Source organism: Bufo bufo, chromosome 9 (genome assembly GCF_905171765.1).
Source record: "Bufo bufo chromosome 9, aBufBuf1.1, whole genome shotgun sequence".
Lineage (NCBI taxonomy): Eukaryota > Metazoa > Chordata > Amphibia > Anura > Bufonidae > Bufo > Bufo bufo.
This window is the reverse complement of record NC_053397.1, coordinates 46948972-46973884: the sequence shown is the minus strand read 5'-3', so window position 1 is coordinate 46973884 and position 24913 is coordinate 46948972. Positions and strand designations below refer to the sequence as shown.

Below are 24913 nucleotides of genomic sequence, written 5' to 3'. Positions count from 1 at the left end.
GTGATCAGATGAATTGTCCCTTCCAACCAATGACGCCACTCCTCAAAAGCCAACCTAATGGCCAGCAACTCTGTTACCCACATCATAATTTCTCTCTGCGGAAGAGTTTTTTTTTTGAGAAAAAGGCACATTGGCGTCATTTACCAGGTGACAGGCCGCTCCTACCCCCACCTCGGAGGCGTCAACTTCCACAATGAAAGGTTGTGATACATCCGGCAGTACCAATATAGGGGCAGAAGAGAAGCACTCCTTAACCGCATAAAGGGCTCGCAACGACGAATCAGACCACACTAAAACATCTGTCCCTTTCTTAGTCATGTAAGTTAAGGGTTTCACCACTGTTGAATAGTTCTGAATAAATTTTCGGTAATAGTTGGTGAACCTCAAAAAACACATAAGAGCCTTAAGATTTTCAGGTTGATCCCAGTCCAATACATCATGGACTTTCTCTGGATCCATTTGAAAACCTGAAGAGGACAGCAGATAGCCCAAGAATTGCACCTCCTGTACATCAAAAACTCACTTCTCTTATATTGTGTACAAATTTATTATTGCTTAGGATCTGTAACACCTGTCTAATGTGATCCTGATGTGTCTCCACGTCTGGAGAATAAATTATCATGTCATCCAAATACATGACAACAAACTTCCCCACCAGGTGATGAGAAATGTCATTTACAAAATGCTGGAAAACTGCAGGAGCACTGGTCCAGGTTCTCAAAGTGACCCTCTGGGGTATTAAAAGCTGTCTTCCATTCATCCCCTTCCTTGACCCTGATCAAATTATATGCCCCCTTAAGTCCCACTTGGAGAACACCTTGGCATCAACAATCTGGTTAAACAAATCAGGAATCAATGGAAGGGGGTAAGGATCACGGACAGTAATCCGATTGAGCTCACGGAAATCCAGACATGGCATAAGAGTTCCGTCCATTTTATTTAACAAAGAAAAACCCTGCTGCCACTGGAGATTTGGAAGGTCTTATTTGCACTTTAGCCAAACTCTTGGTAATATACTCTCTCATATCCATTCTTTCAGGTACAGAAAGGCATATACAACCTAGATTTGGGCAACTTAGCTCCGGGAATAAGGTTGATAGGACAATCATATTCCCGATGCGGAGGTAAATCCTGGCATCCACTTTCAGAAAATACATAAGCAAAATCAGATATAAAAGAGGGTAATGTTTTAGTGGTTAAAGCAGAAAAATATGTATTCAGACAAATGTCAACGCAATAATCACCCCAATCCAGAATCTGTCTATCGTGCCAATCGATGGTTGGATTGTGCCTGCTTAACTAGAGTAAACCCAGAACCAACAGAGCGAGAGACCGTCCAACACAAAACATTAGATGAATTCCTGATGAAAGTTCAGATAATACAACCGTCTGCATCCGTTCAGAACGGATCCATTTGTATCATCTTTAACATAGCTAAGACAGATCCATCTTAATCACCATTGAAAGTCAATGGAGGACGGATCCGTTTTCTATCGTGCCAGATTGTGTCAGTGAAAATGGATCCGTCCCCATTGACTTACATTGTGTGTCAGGACAGATCTGTTTGGCTCAGTTTCATCAGACGGACACCAAAACGCTGTAGGCAGCCTCCAGAGCGGAATGGAGACTGAACTGATGCAAACTGATGCATTCTGAGAGAATCCCTTTCCATTCAGAAGGCATTAGAATGCAAACTGATCCATTTTGGACCGCTTGTGAGAGCCCTGAACAGATCTCACAAACAGAAAGCCAAAACGCGAGTGTGAAAGTAGACTAATGCACTTGGAGACAACCTGTGCATACGGATGAACTGAGCATCAATCAGGTTCACCCCTGCCCCACTGTCGATAAACACCTCAATCCCCACAGTCTTGGACTCTAACACCACCTCAGCAGTCAGGAGAAATCAGGTACTACCAGGCAAAGACAAATGCACATTTTCTGACTCTCCTTCAACCCCTCCAAGAGTCAGATGGGAACATCCCCTTTTTTTTTTCTTTTTGAGGCTGAATGCATGGACATACATTGATAAAATGTCCTTTCTGTCCGCAGTAAAAACACACTCCCTTCCTACGACCAAAATGCTTAAAAGTGGATTCGGGAGTAGCTCCCCCTAACTGCATGGAGGCAAAGACATAGACCCAGGAGTATCTTCACCTAAAGTGTCGATCTGTTATGCAATAGTACGTCCCGAGAGTGGGTGCCCCTAGATCTCTCTTTCAGGAGTCTATCATCAATGCGTACTGCAAAAGACATAGCAGCTTCCAGAGACTAACGATTCTCATGAAAGGCCAAAGCATCCTTCAGCCTTTCTGATAATCCCTGACAAAACTGACTGCGGAGATCCGGATCGTTCCACTCAGTATTCGTAGCCCGTCTCCTAAACTCAGAGCAATAGATCTCAGCAGAACGCTCTCCCTGGTGAAGGCCACGTAGCTTGGTCTCGCCCAGGGAGGTCCGATCCGGGTCATCATAGATGAGACCCAGAGCTTTGAAAAATTCATGCACCGACCAGAGAGACTGCAATCCGGTCGGCAGAGAAAAAGCCCATGACTGTGCGTCCCCCTTAAGCAACGAAATAACCACACCAACTCTCTGATTCTCATCTCCCGATGAGTGTGGACATAGCCTAAAATACAATTTGCACGCCTCCCTAAACAAAATGAAATTATCACTTCCCCAAAAGAATCTGTCCGGGAGGGCAACTTTAGGCTGAAGACAGGCCTGGTAACCACCACCACCACCACTAGGACCAGCAGCCTGTGGTCTCTGGATTTGCGAGACGGTCGTGCGGAGGTCAGCTATCTCCAAAGACAGCCTCTGCAGCTGTCCGGACAGTGCAGCAATAGGATCCATGGCTGTACTGAAACAAGCAAAATGACGGTTTTAGTGGTTTATAATGTCACGCTCCTGTGTGGGAGGAAAACACCACACCGAGCATAGGAGGGAAAGGGGATACCGGAATAAGGCCTGGAAACTAAGGAAGGAAGATGGACACCTCATAGAGAAAACCCTAACTCCAGTCCTGACAGACTACCAGTATGAACAGGCCCCAAAAGGTAGGCAAGTTCATACACCGTATACCTAGAATCCTATCTCACCCTATAGGACCCTGGAACTAATGTCAGGACCAGAGGTCACACTACATTTTTTCCAGAAGAGTAAAAACACCCCTCTTAACAATTTTGAGGAGTATTTTTAGCCGAGGAGGAGTAAGAATTTTGATTGCAAAAAGATCAGACGTAAAAAAGAACACAAATAAACGTACCTCTCTTTCTCTGGACGGCATCATATATCCAGGACTCACTGCACCACTTCTTCTGGATCACGCTGTGTACTGTGACCTGACAGTATATGCATATGCCATGACATGCCATACAGTATATGGCCTCCTGCACACGACCATATGGCTTTTTCAGTGTTTTGCGGTCCATTTTTCACGGATCCGTTGTTCAATTTTTTGTTTCCGTTGTGTTTCCGTTTCTGTTCCGTTTTACCGTTCCGTTTTTTCGTATGGCATATACAGTAGACAGTAATTACATAGATAAAATTGGGCTGGGCATAACATTTTCAATAGATGGTTCCGCAAAAAACGGAACGGAAACGGAAGACATACGGATGCATTTCCGTATGTGTTCCTTTTTTTGCGGACCCATTGACTTGAATGGAGCCACGGAACGTGATTTGCAGGCAATAATAGGACATGTTCTATCTTTAAACGGAACGGAAAAACAGAAATACGGAAACGGAATGCATACGGAGTACATTCCGTTTTTTTTTGCGGAACCATTGAAATGAAAAAACGGCCAGTAAACGGGGAAAAAAAAAAAGGTTGTGTGCAGGAGGCCTATAATTGTAAGAAACAGACCGAGCAGCTGCCGGGCCTGGTCTGAGAGAGTAAGGCTTGGTTCACACCTGAGCGTTTTACAGCGCGTTCCTACACGCGCAAAAACCAATGTTTCCCTATGGGCATGGTTCTCACCTGAGCGTTTTACAGCGCGTACGAACGCGTCGTAAAACGCCCTAAGCCCCAAGAAGTACAGGAGCTTCTTTGGGGCGTATTGTCGCGCGTAACACCTCTGTTTTTCATTGTACGCCTCTGTGGTCAATAGCAAGAACGCGCATACGACGCGCGTTTCCAAAATACAAAAACGCCCCAAAATACGCCTCAAAGATGCCCGATAAAAACGCCTGTAAACAGCGCTTATCGAATACGCTCAGGTGTGAACCCAGCCTAAGGGTTGAACGGGAAGAGAAGGTGGGGAGTTTTTTTTTTGGGGGGGGGGGGGGCTATTTAAAATTGTAAACATTTGCTGTGGGGCCTAGTCAATTCTAGTTACGCTGCTGGTTTCAGTGGGGAAATGTAAATAGTTTGATAGGCCTGTTGTGATGACAGGTTCCCTTTAAATATATAATGTGAACATTTCTAAGTAATAATAATAATAATAATAATAATAATTATTAGATCTAAGATTTTCAGATCAGTTTCCTTTATGATATTGCTGACTCCTTTGAATGCATCTCAATTAGGATAATGCAGTACATCTACCTGAAGCCATATCACATTATATCACAAAAAAACCTGGAGCGAATGGCACACTCAGCTCAACTTCAGCCGTATTAGCATACCTTTCTAAAACGTGATCTGTTCCATCACCCGTTGTTCTTAAGAGAATTAGCAGACCCGCTGACATACAACGAATGCCGCACAAACTGCCATCACATTTCCATGAGCGAGCACCTGTAAACCCTTCACAGGACCATGTGTGATGACTGCCTTTTCAGGCTGTAACCTTCATGTAGTTATTTGCTCCAGTGAGGTTTGTATTATTTGAAAGACAAAAGCACAGTGTGGGGTAATCCTCCCGCCATGTGGTACTAATCCTCATTCCATGGGGTCGAGCTTACATTCTGCATGCCGTATCAGCGGTGTGACATGTTTTTCTATCCATTACTAGGTAATTTATAATCAGAGCACAACAATCCCAGCAAAACTAAATATGGAACACTTCTCTATATAATGGGGGAAAATAATATATTGAATGTGGCAAGAATAAAAAAAAATGCATACAACATAATGGGAGTATAATAACTGTAACGCATCAATGCCTAGAAATTAAGCCAAGGAGAGCTAGCAATACCTTTTATTAAATATGGTTTGATTTTATATAGATGAAGAAGAGCTGAATTTTTAATTTAATGAGGTTTCCCATCCATTTCGCCTAATCCATAGGTGATTTCACATCACCGTTTAGCTTTCCGTTCTTCTGATCCGTCAGAGGAAGAGAGAAAGAGAAAAAAAAAAAAAGATCCTGTTGCATCAGTTGTCATCTATTTTAGCCATTTCTGTCTGAGATCAGTTTTTTTAGAAGGAAACAAAACTACCGCATGCAGGACTTTTTTTTTTTCCTCATCTAAAAAACGGATCTCAGATGGAAATGGCTCAAGTGGATGACAACTGCTACATTTTTTTGCAGGACCCAGTTTTTTTTTTTCCTCTCTCTCCTCTTCTGATGGATCAGAAGAACGGAAAGCTAAACGGTGATGTGAACTCAACCTTAGCTGTGGAAAACCTTTTACATAGTACTTACCCGTCCCTTACCTGTGCTGATGCCACAGTCTCCGTTGCGCAGAGACCGGCTGCAGGCTCTTCCGCTCAGGTCCCTACCAGTTGCGGCCACTTTTTTCCTGTTAAGCTGCATTAGGGTTAATGCATCTGAACAGGAAAAGAAGCGACCACATCCAGTCGGGACCGAGGCGGAAGGGCCCGTAGCCTGTGTCAGCGCAACGGAGACTACGGCCATCAGTGGAGAGAGGGATGAGAATGCACAGGCAAAGGGATGCCACATGTGGATCTGGTGGTAGAGATTATTTAAGGGATGTCTTTCTCACTAAACAAGATGAGTAGTTAGGAGCCCTATGGAGGGGAGTACTCTGTCAGAAGTGGAGCTACCGCTTTGTCATTCTTAAACCACGGAGATCTGGTGCCCCAGCCATATGTTGTGATGGAGCTGCACTCAGCCTGGGCAGCAGGTTTGCCACAATATTGACAAAGATGACCAGGTCTGAAGAAGGCACTGCAAAACATAACATAACCAACACCCTCCATAATGTAAGCATATATTATATGCTTGAGAGCTCCTTAAAGGAAACCCGTCAGCACAAAAATGCATCTACACCCGCCAGCAGTACCTCGTAGTAGCCCGCAGCCTGTTAATAATGTTATGTTTCATCCTGTTGTCCGATGCTGCGTAAGTTCAAAAAACTCAGTTTTATTCTCCATCAGCGCTATATTGCTGGCCAGCTTGAAGTCAAGGGGGCAGCGGCCTCCTTGCTTCGAGTCAAGGTAACCACGCCCCCTAACCGTTCCCTCTTGCCTGAGAGTGACAGCCTGCAATGCGGCCGCGATTCCCCAAGTCTCGCGCGTGCGCGGTGCGCTCTGTAGTAATGCGCTATCCCATCTTCTGCTGCCACTATTAGCTGGGTTTCAGCGGCGCAATGCGCATGCGTGACACTTAGGGATTCGCGGCTGCACTGCAGGCTGTCACTCTCAGACAAGAGGGGACGGTTAGGGGGCGTGGTTACCTTGACTTAAAGCAAGGAGGCCGCTGCCCCCTTGACTTCAAGCTGTCCAGCATTGGACAACAGGATGAAGCATATGATTATTAACAGGCTGCGGGATACTATGAGGTACTGCTGGCGGTTGTAGATGCATTTTTTAGGTGACAGTGCTAACTGTAATATAGTGTCATTCTGATATCTGTTGAATTGTGTTTACGATTGTACCCATTGTGGAACTGTTATGCCTGTTTGTGCCTGACGAGGAAAACAGTTACCCAGCTAAACACAGAGACAGCATTGCTACTGTTATTGTGACTCTGCACCAGCATAAGCTGTACACACCCCACACTGCACCTTACAGCTGCAGAGGAAATGCCTGTCTGGTTACAACTTCCACCAGCAAAATTAGATTTTTTTCCTGGAGTGCTGGAAGCAGGTGGGCAATAATTCTATAGAGACTCAAAAGATTGGTGGTCCAAGCCCCAACGCATACGGCTGAATTCTCTAAGTCAACCAATCGCCCCAGCTCCCCCCAAACACTAGCACTGAAGACATTTTACTGTACTTTCTATACAGCAGCACATACCTCTCACATCCAGCGCCTCCCAGGTGACGTTTCCTCTGATGTAGATCTTCTCTATCATCATCTTCTCCATTCAGTCCGAACAACTCTGCCTCGTCTCTGCAGAGTGTGACACACAGACATCTTAGCTTCCTCACTTTTCTGTACCCCAAATATTATCCTTAAGAAAAATTAGTGCAATACAGATAATCTTCCCCATAGTAATACTCCTCCTCATAGTCCCACCAATAGTAATTCCCTTTTAGAATGCCCTCATTAGTAATACTGCCCCTACAGTGATAGTGATCCCCAAGAGTGCCTCCATTAGTAGAAGAGCCCTTCAGTATTCATAATGCTCTTAAAGAGCCCCCTGTAGAACTAAGGCCCCCTATTGTTCCCCCAGTGGTAATAAAGCTCTCTACAGACCCCTCAGTAGTAATAAGGCCCCCCATAGTGCTCTTAGTAGAAATAATGCAGATCTATAAGTCTCTCCTATAGAGCCCCCACAGTGCCCCCAGTATTTATAATGCCCCCTACTGTTATAATGCCCCCACAGTGCCCCCAGTATTTATATTGCCCCCTACTGTTATAATGCCCCCACAGTGCCCCCAGTATTTATATTGTTCCCTATTGTTATAATGGTAGCCCTGAAGTGCCCCCAGTATTTATAATGCCCCTTGTAGTTATATTCCTCCATTTACTGTCCTCAGAAATTATTTCTCAGCCTCTCCACCATACAGTCCCATGTAAATAACATTACTTCCCTCCTCCGGCATAGAGTGCCATGTAACACCACACATGGTCTCTCCAGCGCCCTGCAATATACATTCCAATGTAAATAACATCCCTCTCTATCTATAGCCCCCCTCCAAAATAGAGTCACACCATCTCTCCTGCCCCTTAATATAACATTACCCCTCAACATTCAGTCCCATGTAAATAATATCACTCCCTCCCACAGCCATCTTCAACATATAGTCCCATGTAAATAAAATTACCCCCTCAACTTTCAGTCCCATGTAAATAACATCACTCCACCCCACTGTCCCATGTAAATAAGTTCCCTCCTATCAGTCCTAACATACAGTCCCAGTTAAATAACTACAACTCCCAACATTGCTCTGCCTCTCACTTTACTTACCTCTCCTCATGTAGCAGACCTCACCACAGCTTCTTCCCAGGAATTCCTGCACTGGTCACATGATGGTGACATCATTGCAGGTCTTTTTCAGCTACTGCATTTAGAACTGATCACATGACCTGTGATGTCACCACAGGTCCTTCAGCTCTTGTAGTGCATTAGATTCAATTGTATTGCCGCCCTGAGGACAGCAATACAGTTGTCTCTAGCAGGCAGGACGGACATTCGGGGCCTGGACAAAACATCAGGGGCCCTGGCCCCAAATGTTTTGACCTAGCAACGCCCCTGTGGGAGACAATATAATATTTGTTGAATTTTTGAGCTATGAATAGCAAACAAATTCCCCCAGGCACAATAAAGGGTTTCTCCAGGAATTAAAAAAATTAAAATACTTAAATATTATTTTATAATAAATATATTCACAAATACCTTTCATTATGTAGAATGGTTTGTTTTGTCTAGGAAGCAATCATTAGGAGAAATAAAATGGCCACTGTCCTATCAGTACACACAAAACCTTTCCTAATCACAGGAGGAAAAATGACTTCACCATAATGAGCCATAGTGCTGCCTCATCCTCCTCTCTGCTTGTCAGGAATCATGATCCTGAATACAGGTGGATCTCTGTGGGAATGGAGATGATGAGGAGACATGAGAGGAGATGAGGTGTGGCTAATAAACAGCAGCACTTGTATGCAGTCTACATTACCACAGTCTGTCCTGTCTGTCCTCTCTATACTTCATGTCCCCTTATGAACTAAATTTCCATAAGATTCTGCTAAAGTTCTTATCATCTGTATTCAGGATAATAATTCCTGACAAGTACAGCAGAGGAGGAGGATGATGAGGCAGCCCTTTACCTCAGTGTTGTAAAGTAACTTGTCCTCATGTGTGATCAGGACAGGTTTTGTGTTAACTAATAGAATGGCGGCAATTTTGTTTCCCCTGATGATGTGGAGTGTTCGGAGTGAGTAAAGATAGTAAACATTACACTAACCAATTGATTGATCAAATTTAAAATGTGCACATGACAAGCTTGATAGAGTGAGAAATGCATTTCAACTTCAATTTATTTATATAGAACATTTAATTGCAATGTTGTTGCCCAAAGAGCTTCACAGTTACATTAAAACATACATTTATAAAAACATTAGCAGCCGCTTTGTGTAGGTGGGCTTGAAAATGAGGGAGTGGTGGCAGTTTAGAAATCATGTCCTGATTTTTTAGCTCACACTCTAACTTTTGTCACTCTGCTGGCTGCTCACACACCTGGGTTCCTATGGCAACTCACTAAAGCAAGGGCAGAGAAGAGCGGTTAAAAAACACACTGCTCCAACTTGCTCAGTCACTGGCAGTTGTCATCTTTAAACAGTTGTAGTTTAAACCGTATAAATCCTACAGTGAAAAGCTTTATATTGTGAGAATCACAAGACCCAGACCTACATATTGATGCATGTATGTCTCTGATATATTAAAAATGAAGGCACAGTCGCAGTTTAGAAATTGTCCTTCAAATTTGAGGTGTCTAGAGTGGAGTTTCAATGAATGTCAATGGGCGGTGTGAGTTACAAACAAATGGTCATATTGTGAAAACTATCAGGACTATGTTTTTAGTGGCAGCAGGGATAGCTGAACGTTTTGATATAAAATTTGTGTAGGTGGGCTTGAAAATGAGGGAGTGTGGCAGTTTAGAAATCATGTCCTGATTTTTAATCTCACACTCTAGCTTTTGTCAGCTCCCACTCTAGTTTTAAACATTCCGCCATTCATTCCTATGGGACCAATTTCGCCACAAAAACGCTGATGTTTCTCGAACCATTCGGCGAAACGTTCCACAAAGTAATAGCACACCAATCGGGAACAATCCGCACGTTTCGGTATACTACTATTTATGTAGTGTATAAACTGTGGGAGGAGTTAGGGTGGTAAATTTGGCTATAATAATAAGAAATATATATATATGAGATAACAATAAGTCGTCTTGCCATGCAAGAACACTTAATAAAAGGAATATTTAAGTATTTTCATTTTCTTAATTCCCAGAGAACCCCTTTAATCTATTTTGGAAGAAATTAGCTTTGATTACAGATAAGCAACTTATTTCTAAAATTCAAAATTTTTCAAAAAAGTTCTGGTTCTAAGGAAGAAGAGGGGAGAAAGAGAGAGTGAGAGGTAAAAGAGAGAATGAGAGGCAATTGATTCAAGTGAATCAGACGAGAATTAAATTTTAAGAAATCTCTAGCTTTCATGTAAATATAGAAGTACACCTCACCGCTGTGACCCATAATTGGCTGCATTGGTCATGTATGAAATATGGAATATGGTATATGATCACTGTGGCCTAATACATGAACATTTGAGGACACTCATTGAACTATTAGTATGGGAGTGGCAGGTTTTTTGAAGTAACCATTTGGACCATTTGTTTCTTTTAGCTACTGTATAAGTATTTTGTAATAAATGTATATTTTCCATGTGGAAAGATGTATTCTAGGGAGAAGCTCTATAGTAGGAACTTTGATGCCCAAAGGGTTACACTGGTCTTAGCCTACTCACCAATTCCGTGGATGTCCTGTACTTTTAGATTTCCGAGCTGACCTTTACATAAGTGTATAATCTCCTCTACTAATCTTCAATTATCTGTGCTTTATTATTATATTTCAGGCTTCTGGTGCGGATGCCCTGGAGCTAAATCTATCTTGCCCCCATGGCATGGGAGAAAGGGGTATGGGTCTGGCCTGTGGACAGGTAAGATTTTTCTATTTTTGTGTCACTTAAGGATATGACTACTTGATCAGGTTTCTGGGTGCAGTTTTGGAAGCCAAAAACCATGAGTGAAACTATAAAGGACAGATACAACTTCAACTTTTTTTATTTTTTATTCACCCCTGGTTTTGGCTTCCAAAACTAAATAAGGAATCCTGGCCATGTGGCTGTACCCTAAACGTTTTGAAGCTGTAAATTCAAACATTTGTGTTTAGATCAGTCAGTGCTGCATCTATCATGGCACTGAGAAGCATGATGTATCATGTATACTGCATAGAACACCATTAAATAGAGTGTATATCAATATCGCATACCAAAAAATATAAATGCATCACAATAAAATTAGCTAATAAACGATTTGTCCTTAGTCAAGACATGTCTTGTTTGCTTAAAACAAAAATCTTACTGTAAAAACATTTTTATAGTGCTTACCATTACTTTATGATTGGCAGGGGTTTGACCTCAGGAACCCCCACCAATCCACAGATTGAAGATGTCACATGGCTCCTTCACTATTTTTGTCTAACTCTAAACAAAACTATTGGTTGGCTAACTTTGAAGCAGAATTTTATGCCAGAACTGTGCACAAATTTGGAGCACAAATTTCACATGTGCTCCCTTTCCAGCGAAGCCCACTCATTACCACTAAGCTCTAATTCTTTTGAACAAGTAAAATAAAAGTTGTTTAACCCCTAGTTGTGCCAGTTTGCACCCGTTTTATACAGATTCTAGATGCAGACAAATTTGTAAATCTGGGCCACTGTTTTAACTGTTGTGGATTTAGTAACTAATTTTAATGCTGCATATAAAGACCCTTCTAGAAGACAAAGCATCTCTAAGAGTACAGACACATATTAAGGTTCTTTTATGCAGATTTTGAAGCCAAAATCAAGACTGGATTAAAAAATAAAAACTGAGGAACAGTAACATATGTCCTTAATTGTTTTTTACTTTTATGGTTCACACCTTATTTTGGCTTCAGAAACTGTGTCAGAAAACCCAATCATGTGGCCAAACCCTAAAAAGGATCAGTAATAGTGATGCAGTACTGATGACATGCTGATGTAAGATCATAATATTTTCCCATTACAGGTTCGTAGGGTTTGTATTACACACTGTAAAACGCACCAACATAACTGTTTTATGTATGAAAGCTTTTTCCACTACCAGTAACTACGATTGGGGATATAAGGCCCCTTTCACACGGGCAAGAATTCTGCGCGGGGGCAATGCGTGAGGTGAACGCATTGCATCCGCACTGAATCCGGACTCATTCACTTCAATATGGCTGTGTACATTAGCGGTGATTTTCACGCATCTAATTAACTCTGAAGCCGGCTTGAGGCTTCAGTCAATTAGATCGAGGTAACAAGTCCCCGAATGTCAGCCGGGGGAACGCTGTTACCGTACCGTAAGCGCGCGACTTCCGGTTCCGGTCTGCGCAGATGCTGTGGGCAAATTTGACCATGGCATCTGAAAGGTAAGATGTATGCAATCAGCCTTATGGCTGATCGCATACATGTGCCGCGGGGTCCCTGCTGTTTAAAATAGCTGAGACCCCGCGGCTGCGCGCGCGAGCGGGCGCCATATTTAGGGTTCGGACCCATGACGTACAGCTACGTCATGGGTCCTTAAAGGATTAAACATTTTCAACAGCGTTTCTTCTACATCCTTCCATTGTATCTGCAGACCATTTGTCTCTTCATTACAATTAGTGTTGACCAAATTGAAGTATCTGAAGTGGACTTTGATACAAATTTCAGGGAAATTTACTCGTGCTTCGAGGTAATTAATCAATTTTCCCTGAAATGGTAGGGAAAAAAAAAAAAACTCGTTCCCCGTCATTGTGCCTGCTACTTGCAAAGAAGTGCGCTTCATAACGGAGTAATTAGTCATAAAGCGAATTTCTTTGTGAAATTCGGTGAAGCAGCCAAATTGAAGTTTTCCAAATTCGCTCATCTCTAATTACAGTGAACCCATCATGGGGCTGCTCTGACGGCTCCATGTGTAGCGCTTATCTTTCAACTCCTGACAGCTCATAAACACTAATTTATACATATCAGTTTGATACAAATTTTGCTATAATGAGTGTTCATGAGCTGTCAAGAGTTTAGAGATAAGGACTACACAGAGCAGCGGATGAGTATGAGAATAATGACATCCTCATTATTCTGATGGATGGATGGCAGTGCAGACTTATTTCCACTGAATGTAAAGAGGGTGGCAGAAACCGCATTCACTTTCATGAGAAGTGAGTTGAGCATGGATTTGATGCAGATTTCAGCTGAAATTTGTGTCAAAGACTCAATATGTAAACTTAGGCTAGTTTCACACCAACTTTAAAAAATCTGGCAGAGGAACAGCCCATCCTAGTTCATTGTATCTGGCATAGCCGGATACTGCCTTTCCCTGCAGGAGCCCATTGGCTATCATGTGACCTGGTGTGGATCTGGCCATGTTCTGGCATTAGTGCCAGGATTCTGCCAGACAAAAACAGGTGCAAGCATGGGTTTTGTCCGACCGGATTCCAGCACCAAGTCCAGAAATTGGGCGATTCCCTGCCTGGTCACATTATAGTTAATGGGGTCTGGTAGGGCTCCAGCTGTTTCTGGCTATGCTAGATATGATGTACTCTGCCGGATCATTTTAACTCTATTGTGAAACTGGCCTTAGCCAGAAAGTAAGTGTTCATAAGCTTTGCTTCCAATGTGCAGCGCATCAAGCCTTGATAATTCTTTAGGGCTTAGCTAATTAAATATTTATCACTTAAAAAATATAAAATAACAAAAAAATAAAATTAGCCATTTCTTGGCTGAATGTGAAATGATAGCAAATAGTTTGTATAAGCACCAAGGTGAAATTAGCTGAGCTGAAATGCTGCTTTCATTTGATCTTAATGTTGAGTCAAGGTCCCTGAAGCAAAATATAGTAGCAAATGTTTAAGCTTATTGTGATTTTGTGCTAAATGGTGCACAACACAAATAGTATCTGGGATTCTCAGGCATGATTTGCTCAAAGTGCATTGGGATTTGCAAAGAAAGGTAAGTATGTTATGTATTTTGTTTGCATTTAATCATCATCAAGATAGCTCTGATCGCTGTCCCATGCCATTCAAAAGGACATGCAGACATTTAAAGTGTATTGTCAGCTCTACAGAAAAGTAGACCCATCTGGCTGAGTGGATTTCCTGTACAATATGTCACCTTTTATTGAAGATTCTTATGAAAAATTCATACAGAGCCATATTTTTGCATTGCAATATTGTGTTTGAAAGGATTTCAGAAAAATGCAAATTTTCATTTGATCACTCACGTAATAAATCATATAGGGGGAAATATATTAAGACGGACATTTTATAGGCTTGTCTTCATTTATCTCTAGCTGGAATCGAATGTGTCGCAATTACAAAGAGGTGCGTGGCTCTTAATAATTGTGACGCATCTGTACAGATCTTTACTAGCTAGAAGCTGGTGTAGATTTCTGGCATAATCTCTGACAATTTTCAGGCATAAAACATAATAAATGTGCTGTCAAGATATGGTCCGGCCACGCACCACCCACTCCCTACCTCAGTCCACCCACTTTTTGAAAAAGTGGCAAATAGGGCAACCCCCCCCCCCCCCCAAAAAAAAAAAAAAAAAAAAAAAATTGCAAAAACTTTGCTCAAATCTTTGATGCAGATTTTATGGCATGCTGGGATTGAAAAATGTCCACCATAGCAAATAACTCCCCAATGCGCAGACATCTTTCACTTTGTAATGTTCTGTATTTACTATTTCTGTCCATATTGCCCATTCTGGGGGTTACCTCATAGATTCTTCTTTCCTCAACTTCCTCTGACATCATGCCATTTGCTTTCAGCCAGGGTTTCTTGTCTGTGTTGTGTGCTGAAGGATGAACGCCCATCTAATTAGCCTGAGCAAGGAATATGTACGTACCTCTGATCCTTCTATTTGCCAGTTGTGAAGAAAGGAAGATCCAGAGCATGTGCAGACTCTTCTGGGAAACAGGGGAATCAGAGGAACACACCTGCTCCCTGCCCCTGCTAATTAGATTGGTGTTTATACTATAGGAGCATAGCACAGATAAATAGATCTGGCTGCATGCAAATAGCATAATGTCAAAGGAAGTTGGAGAAAGGAGAATGGACACGGTCAAATGAGTGCAATCTGTATTGGGCAATAAAGGCAGAAATGGTATATGATTCCCAGAAATCCTCTGAAACAAATATATTCATTCAAGAGGTCCTTTGGTTTGTACATATTTACAGCCTTACAGCTTGTAGAGGATTAGTTGCTCTTCTTCCAAAGACAGCACGTCCAGAGATTGTGTGAGGTTGCAGTTCCTGAGCTGCAATGCCAGACACAAGCCATGGATATGTTTGGTGCTAGTTCTGGAAGAAGGGAACCATGTTTTTCTAAACCAGAGAACTGTTTCAAAGCTAAGTAATGTACTGATTTTTATTTTGAATGATATTTTTTCACAATTGGATTTCAGTAAAGACATTTCAGATCTGAAAAAGGTATGGGTTGGGATAAATCAGAAACCAACATGACCCATAAGAGCTCCTTGCCTCCTAATCAGTGACAGAGAAACTAAAAGAAGAAAGGTTGAAATCCCACCAGTGGTATTTGTTCCACCAAGGAACAGGACATAGCTAAAATGTTTAAAAGCTATTCTCTGGGCTCAACATTCCCCCGGGTGTCTGACATACACAGTTTTTTCCCCATGTAGCCTGAAATCCCATAAGAAGTTTTAATGTTTCTTATTCTTGCCATTTGGACAGTTCCACCTCTTCACTAAAATCCAAATAGAAGTCAATTTCTAGACTGTACCACAAAGCTTTTTGGACTAAATTAGAGATGTGCGAATTTCCAAAAATTAGGTTTGGATTTGAGTCTAAATAGGACAAGAAATTTGATTCAGGTATGGCTTGATTCCACCCTAGTCAAAAGTGCTTTAGATGTCTGTAAATCTTTTGTCTTGCTCCATTCTCCTAAATCGAATCTCAAGAAATTCTGATTCTAACTAATTGGAATAAAAATAAAAATAAATGTGAGGGTCAAATTTAAATTCTATTGATTCACTCATCTCTAGAACAGATATTGTAATACAGGCTTTTCAACAAAGGCTTTAGGCAAAAAGATTATTATTCCTAGCGCAGCACCTTCCCTAAATTATGTTAAGTCCTCTGTGTCTCCCAATTCCTCCTCAGACACTACCCTGGGCATAACAGAGTATATCAGTTTCTCTTGAAGTGTTCCTTTTAACAGCAAGAGACTTGTGCTGTTAAAATGTGCCACCTGGTATATGAAAAATAGCAGCAGGCCGAATTTTCCAAGACTAAGGCTACTTTCACACTCGCGGTATCCTTTTTCCGCAGGCTCTTCCGGCGGGGGAACAGCGTATTGCATTTTTTAATTTTTTTTTACACAGGATTTTAGTTTTTTTTCTTATAACTGGAGATACCATATTTTTAAAGGGGATCTCTCACCTCAGACATTTGGGGTACATCGCTAGGATATGCTCCTCAATGTCTGATAGGTGCAGGTCCTACTTTTGAGACCCGCACTTATCTCTAGAACAGGACATGCAAAGTGAAGGCAGTGCGCTTCCAATTCATTTCAATGGGACTGCCAAAAATAGATAAGCGAGACGCTCTGCTTTTTTCTGTACTCCAAATGGAATGAATGAAGGTCAGCCGCGCATACGCAGGGCACCCTCCTTCACTTTGCGGGCTCCTTTCTAAAGATTGGTGCGGGTCCTATCCTGGCACTAATGCCGAAACCTGGCCAGATCCCCAGCAGGTCCCATTATAGTCAATTGGCTCCTGCAGGGAAAGGCAGTATCCCGCTATGCCAGACATTGGGGGTATATCCTAGTGATATGCTCCCAATGTCTGAGGTGAGACAACCCCTTTAAGGTTATAAAGATCATATAGTAGTTAACAAGTGATAAAAGTGATCTTAAAATACCAGACTATAAAGAACACTATGGTGAAGAGAACAAGCTTTCTTGCTTTCTCATCCAAATCATTTCACACAACTTAGAGGGCCTACTGGAAAGAGACATAGGGTTTCATTATCATTTTATAGAAACAATTAAGATATTTACTGTCATCTATAAAATTGCATTTACTTTTATTAATCACATCAGGGGTTTTATTACTTAATAAGGATGTATTTTTTATGTTTTCCTGTGGTGCACCAGGTAACATAATATTTTAGAATAAAGAAATAAATATATCACCAGTCCGCAATAATGCTATGCAGCAGGTCCGAAAAGTGATGTGGGTTCAATCACGTAATAAACAGGTACAATATATAGGGTTCGGACCGCGCTTCTGGTCCAGGTCAGTATGCAAGTTCTTTAATCCTTCTCACTTCCTCGTTTGCAGAGAGAGCCTGAGGGCTGCAAATATCCCTCAAGTAGATATCCTGCAACCAATGGAATTATAATAGTGTAAATCCGTATGTAACAATAACCTGCATTGCACTGATTGTACTCATACACTGCGTATCACACAAGGCGTAAATGTAATCTCTCCGTGGTAGGTTGCTCTTATTCTATCGAAACAGCCACGTTTCCATACAATCTGGTTCAGTCCCCACACGGACTCAAATAGTATATACCACAGACAAATCTGTATTTCTTTTCTTCAGATTCCTGGAAGTATTCTGTGGACAAGAATGGCTTCTGCAATAGTGAAGCTCCGTAATACTTCTTTAAAACTTTTTATTTGTCCATACTCACAAGACAACTTTCTTAAAACAGCTTTTAAAACACATAAAATTCCCAGCGTCTGCTGCTTCTGCCCGACCCGGGTTTCACTCCTAGAGCTTCGTCAGGGGCACACTTGTTTTCCCCCTCCCCCTCCTTCTTATTCATTCCTTGCAACTAATCAGGAATCAGGTGTGTTCCTCCACAGTATTTTCCTATCCTGCTATTAACCCTATACTGGACTCTCCTCATCCCCAGGGGAAAGAAGACGCATGTAGTTACGTCCCCATTCACATGAGCATGCTTTTTAGTATAAAGTTTTTTCACTGATTCAATACAGCCTGCAGGTCAAAATCTACATTCAGACCTCCCGGCTGTAGTGTACCTAATTCGTATATCCACTTGGTTTCCTGCCTATTAATTTTTTCCAAAAGACTGCCTCCCCTCCAATGGTTTTGTACGGATTCCACTCCCATAAACTTTAGACCCTCTGGGTTTTTTTGGTGGTATTTTTTATAATGGGCCGATACTCCATGACTTTCAAGACCTTTTTTTATATTTCTTATGTGTTCCTTTATGCGGACTTTTAGAGGTCTAATAGTCTGTCCAACATACTGGATGCCACAAGGGCACTCCAGTACATATACAACCCCTTTACTATGGCAAGTCATCTCACCTACTACTTCTAATTCTTTATCTTTATTGGTGCTTTTGATTAGCGTACTCTTTTGTAATTTTTCTGTTCTTTTTCTGTTCTTGCATGGAATGCAAAAACCACACCAATTAAAGCTATTTTTTGTTTTTTTATTTTTATATTTATTTTTAAAACGATTGGCGCTGTGTACCAATTTATTTTTTAAGTTGGGAGCCTTTTTATAGATGACTGTCGGTTGCTCAGGAATAACATGTCCCAAAATTGGGTCATTTTTTAAAATCGACCAGTTCATTCTGATTGCGTTTTTCAGTTCACCAGAACACTGTGTGAACTGGGTTATAAATGAAAAGCGGAAATCCATGGTCTTCTCTATTTTTTTAGGTTTACTGTTGGGAGTTCTCTCTTGCTGTTCTGTTACATCTTTTATGCACCTCTCCAGGTCTTCATTTTTATAGCCCTTTTCAACAAAGCCCTCCTTTATTACATTGCTCTGTCTTTTAAAAATCGCCGAATCAGTGCAGTTGCGGTGGATTCGCTGGACCTGTCCCTTCGGTACATTAAGTAACCAAGGGGCATAGTGACAGCTCGTTAAATCTATATAGCCGTTTACATCAGTTGGTTTAAAAAAGGTCTTAGTTTTGAGCCGTCCTTCTTCGGCATATATAGTAAGGTCCAGGAAATCCACAGCAACCGCACTGATCGTACTGGTAAAGCTAAGATTCCATTCTTTATTTTCCAAATTGGCAATGAAGATCTCAAGTAGGTTCTTTTCCCCTTCCCATATCACCAGGCAATCGTCTATATATCTTTTCCAGGTTTTTAGGGTTCCCCTTTTACTGGATTTTTTTAGCTCGGGGTCAATGAACTGCTTTTCCCACCTGGTCATGAAGATGTTAGCGAAACTGGGGGCGAATTTCGCCCCCATCGCCGTCCCGACCTTCTGTAGGTAAAACTGATTTTCGAACCAGAAGTAGTTATGTTCTAAACAGAATTCAACACATCGTACTATAAAGTCCGCTTGTGTCCTAGTCATATCAGGGTCACTGTACAGGGTTTCTCTTATTGCTTGCAGTCCTAGTTTTTTCGGGATGATGGTGTATAGGGACGATACATCGATGGTGGCCATCCATGTATTGTCCCCAATTCCCTGTAATTCCTTTATTATTTCAACCACACTCCCGCTATTTTTCAAATAGGAAGGTGCTATTGGTACATACTTTTGCAGGAAATTATCTATATACTCCGTCAATCTACTAGTAAGAGAATTGATCCCCGAAACTATCGGTCTCCCGGGGGGATTTGTAATACTCTTATGTATTTTCGGCAGTATATAGATAATTGGGGTCATTGGTTCTTTTATATTTAAATAATCCATCTCTTTTTTGCTCAGAATGCCTTTTTCACCACCATATTTCACCAGAGTTTGTAATTTGTTTTTATATTCTAGGAGGGGGTCTTTTTTCAGCACGGTATAGGTCTTATTATCTCCCAACTGTCTTAGGACCTCTGCTTCGTAGTCCTCAATATTCATAACTACTACCCCCCCCCCCTTTATCCGCAGGTTTTATTATTATATCTGAATTTTCCTGTAACGTTTTTAGTGTATCTTTTTCTTTTTTGGTTAGATTGCCCCTTTTCTTTTTTGCATCTATTTTTTCCAATTCATTCAAGATGCTTCTCTTAAAGGCATCTATACATTCATTATTTCTGTTTTTCGGATAAAATTTTGACTTATCTTTTAATTTTGTATGTATATATTCCTGTTTCTCTTATATATTATTCTGGTTATTAGTTGACTCCTTTCCTGCGAAAAATTTGGCTATATTCAACTTCCTGATGTACTTATGGATGTCTACAAAGGCATCAAATTTATTTAAACTTTTCGATGGCGCGAATTTTAACCCTTTTCTAAGTACCGCTTTTTCGGGTTCCGACAAGGTGTGTCTGCTGAGATTAAATATCCCATCATTCACACCTTGCTTTTTTTGTTCGCCGATTTTGTGTTTTTTTTCCCCCCTCTTTTTCCTCTGTGAACCTTCTCTTTTGCGGTGTATTTATATTCGGTGTGGTTGTGTTTATTTTTTCTTTCACTTTCTCGAGTTTATCTTTTTCCTCCCTCTGTACACCCTTGATCGCTTGGTGTGGAAAATTCTGTTGATCTAACTTCCTCTCTTCTTGTACTTCAACTCTAGGCTCTTCCCCCCTTTCCATAGGTCTTGCCCTATTAGCCTGCCTATCTATAATATCCTCTTTTACAAATTTATAAGGATTACTGTTATATCGCAAAACATGTGAGGAATACGAGAATAAAAAAATGCCGTAGTAAAGGGGTTGTATATGTACTGGAGTGCCCTTGTGGCCTCCAGTATGTTGGATGGACTATTAGACCTCTAAAAGTCCGCATACAGGAACACATAAGAAATATAAAAAAAGGGCTTGAAAGTCATGGAGTATCGGCCCATTATAAAAAAATACCACCAAAAAAACCCAGAGGGTCTAAAGTTTATGGGAGTGGAATCCGTACAAAACCATTGGAGGGGAGGCAGTCTTTTGGAAAAAATTAATAGGCAGGAAACCAAGTGGATATACGAATTAGGTACACTACAGCCGGGAGGTCTGAATGTAGATTTTGACCTGCAGGCTGTATTGAATCAGTGAAAAAACGTTATACTAAAAAGCATGCTCATGTGAATGGGGACGTAACTACATGCGTCTTCTTTCCCCTGGGGATGAGGAGAGTCCAGTATAGGGTTAATAGCAGGATAGGAAAATACTGTGGAGGAACACACCTGATTCCTGATTAGTTGCAAGGAATGAATAAGAAGGAGGGGGAGGGGGAAAACAAGTGTGCCCCTGATGAAGCTCTAGGAGTGAAACCCGGGTCGGGCAGAAGCAGCAGACGCTGGGAATTTTATGTGTTTTAAAAGCTGTTTTAAGAAAGTTGTCTTGTGAGTATGGACAAATAAAAAGTTTTAAAGAAGTATTACGGAGCTTCACTATTGCAGAAGCCATTCTTGTCCACAGAATACTTCCAGGAATCTGAAGAAAAGAAATACAGATTTGTCTGTGGTATATACTATTTGAGTCCGTGTGGGGACTGAACCAGATTGTATGGAAACGTGGCTGTTTCGATAGAATAAGAGCAACCTACCACGGAGAGATTACATTTACGCCTTGTGTGATACGCAGTGTGTGAGTACAATCAGTGCAATGCAGGTTATTGTTACATACGGATTTACACTATTATAATTCCATTGGTTGCAGGATATCTACTTGAGGGATATTTGCAGCCCTCAGGCTCTCTCTGCAAACGAGGAAGTGATAAGGATTAAAGAACTTGCATACTGACCTGGACCAGAAGCGCGGTCCGAACCCTATATATTGTACCAATATAATATTTTAGCACTATGAAGAAAGCATTAGGCTTCTACGCATTTTTAGGTATATGCACACAAACCTATTTTCTTTCCGTGTCTGTTTAGTTTTTTGCAGACAGTAAGCGGAACCATTCATTTCAATGGGTCCCCTTAAAGAAATGAAAGTTACTCTGTGTGCATTCCATTTCCGTATGCCCGTTCCGCAAAAGAGCAGTACATGTCTTATTATTGTCCGCAATACAGACAAGGATAGGACTGTTTTATTAGGGGCCAGCTGTTGCGTTCCCGCAAAATTTGGAATGCACACGGACACCATCCATATTTTTTTCAGATACGTTTTTGGCGGACTGCAAAATACATACAGTCGTGTGCGTGAGCCCAAAGGCAGATATGAGGGATATAAGAATTGGACAGTTGGATTTCCACTGCTTGATCCTTTTTTTCTTAGAGAAGTAAGTCACCACCAGAGGAGTCTTGCAGTAGCTTTCTCCTCTTTCCTCATTAACAATACATACGTAGATCTTAGCCAATGTGACCATGCAAATGTATGGAGGGGATGAAAGAGATAGCTGTCGGACAAATAAACATCTGATAACAGTTATTTTATGTGTAAAGCCAGCATTAAGAATTTTTCATAATTTTGGGTGTAAATAGCAAAAAACAGGAAGCAACAAAACTATTAAACTGAATAGATCGAAAATGGTTTGTGTCCATAGGAAAATGTATGGCTAGATAGAGAGATTGATACTAATGCAGCCACCATAACTTTGGCTTAATGCATTAACACAACAAAGCACATTAAAGTAATACAAATAATGCTGGCTACATCTGTAGATAAATCTTTAATACACCAAATGCAACGTTTCAGCTCATCTCAATGGAGCCTTTGTCAAGCAGTGATAACAGGGCTCAGTAGTGATATTTAAAGGGTCAAACATAATTGAACATGATATTTCAGTAATGAGATCAATCAAGATATAAACATGATCCTATATAGAAAAATACAATAGTGTCCAGTGAGATACCTTACAGATTGTTCAATCCATGGTATATAATAAAAATGTGATGGAAAAACTGATTGTAAAAATTTGAAAATCAAGGAGTACATGATGAAGTGAGCTAATCATTTAACTCCACCTGTGTAGCACATATTTGTAATCGTACGCTCACCCACCAAATCATAACCATCCGGTATCAGTCTGGCGTCCCGTGGGTCTCACTGCGCCTGCGTCGGCGCACTGTCATCAACAGGGCAAAGAAAATCATTGTATCGGCAGAAGATCTCCACTGCCCATGCTTCAGAGTATCCCTGCCAGTTTCATGAATAGAAACCACAATGTAAAACAGTGCGAATGGTGCATGTCAAGCTCTGTAACCAAGGATACATAAGCAAAATAATATAAATCAGCATCACGCATTATAAAAGTGGGATCCAGGTATAATCCGGCGTAGTACCAGACCCTAGCTAACTACCGGGGTCCGTGCTTAGTTGGATCCAGGGGTCGGTCACGGGGGCATGTACATATCTTGATTGATCTCATTATTGAAGAATCATGTTCAATTATGTTTGACCCTTTAAATATCACTACTGAGCCCTGTTATCACTGCTTGAGAAAGGCTCCATTGAGATAATCTGAAATGTTGCATTTGGTACAGTACAGACCAAAAGTTTGGACACACCTTCTCATTCAAAGAGTTTTCTTTATTTTCATGACTATGAAGGCATCAAAACTATGAATTAACACATGTTGAATTATATACATAACAAACAAGTGTGAAACAACTGAAAATATGTCATATTCTAGGTTCTTCAAAGTAGCCACCTTTTGCTTTGATTACTGCTTTGCACACTCTTGGCATTCTCTTGATGAGCTTCAAGAGGTAGTCCCCTGAAATGGTCTTCCAACAGTCTTGAAGGAGTTCCCAGAGATGCTTAGCACTTGTTGGCCCTTTTGCCTTCACTCTGCGGTCCAGCTCACCCCAAACCATCTCGATTGGGTTCAGGTCCGGTGACTGTGGAGGCCAGGTCATCTGGCGCAGCACCCCATCACTCTCCTTCATGGTCAAATAGCCCTTACTTTCAAAGTTTTCCCAATTTTTCGGCTGACTGACTGACCTTCATTTCTTAAAGTAATGATGGCCACTCATTTTTCTTTACTTAGCTGCTTTTTTCTTGCCATAATACAAATTCTAACAGTCTATTCAGTAGGACTATCAGCTGTGTATCCACCTGACTTCTCCTCAACGCAACTGATGGTCCCAACCCCATTTATTAAGGGAAGAAATCCCACTTATTAAACCTGACAGGGCACACCTGTGAAGTGAAAACCATTTCAGGGGACTACCTCTTGAAGCTCATCAAGAGAATGCTAAGAGTGTGCAAAGCAGTAATCAAAGAAAAAGGTGGCTACTTTGAAGAACCTAGAATATGACATATTTTCAGTTGTTTCACACTTGTTTGTTATGTATATACAGGGAGTGCAGAATTATTAGGCAAATGAGTATTTTGGCCACATCATCCTCTTTATGCATGTTGTCTTACTCCAAGCTGTATAGGCTCGAAAGCCTACTACCAATTAAGCATATTAGGTGATGTGCATCTCTGTAATGAGAAGGGGTGTGGTCTAATGACATCAACACCCTATATCAGGTGTGCATAATTATTAGGCAACTTCCTTTCCTTTGGCAAAATGGGTCAAAAGAAGGACTTGACAGGCTCAGAAAAGTCAAAAATAGTGAGATATCTTGCAGAGGGATGCAGCACTCTTAAAATTGCAAAGCTTCTGAAGCGTGATCATCGAACAATCAAGCGTTTCATTCAAAATAGTCAACAGGGTCGCAAGAAGCGTGTGGAAAAACCAAGGCGCAAAATAACTGCCCATGAACTGAGAAAAGTCAAGCGTGCAGCTGCCAAGATGCCACTTGCCACCAGTTTGGCCATATTTCAGAGCTGAAACATCACTGGAGTGCCCAAAAGCACAAGGTGTGCAATACTCAGAGACATGGCCAAGGTAAGAAAGGCTGAAAGACGACCACCACTGAACAAGACACACAAGCTGAAACGTCAAGACTGGGCCAAGAAATATCTTAAGACTGATTTTTCTAAGGTTTTATGGACTGATGAAATGAGA

The 24913-nt window shown here is 41.3% G+C and overlaps 1 protein-coding gene across 1 annotated transcript in view; it reads left to right on the top strand.

Moving 5' to 3' along the window:
- The window catches only part of DPYD (dihydropyrimidine dehydrogenase), a 1571083-nt gene that overhangs the window by 1098945 nt on the left and 447225 nt on the right, over nucleotides 1–24913 (top strand). Inside the window, exon 16 of the mRNA XM_040406865.1 lies at nucleotides 10929–11012. Within this exon, the coding sequence (XP_040262799.1) occupies nucleotides 10929–11012 (84 nt within the window). The remainder of the gene's footprint in view (nucleotides 1–10928; nucleotides 11013–24913) is intronic.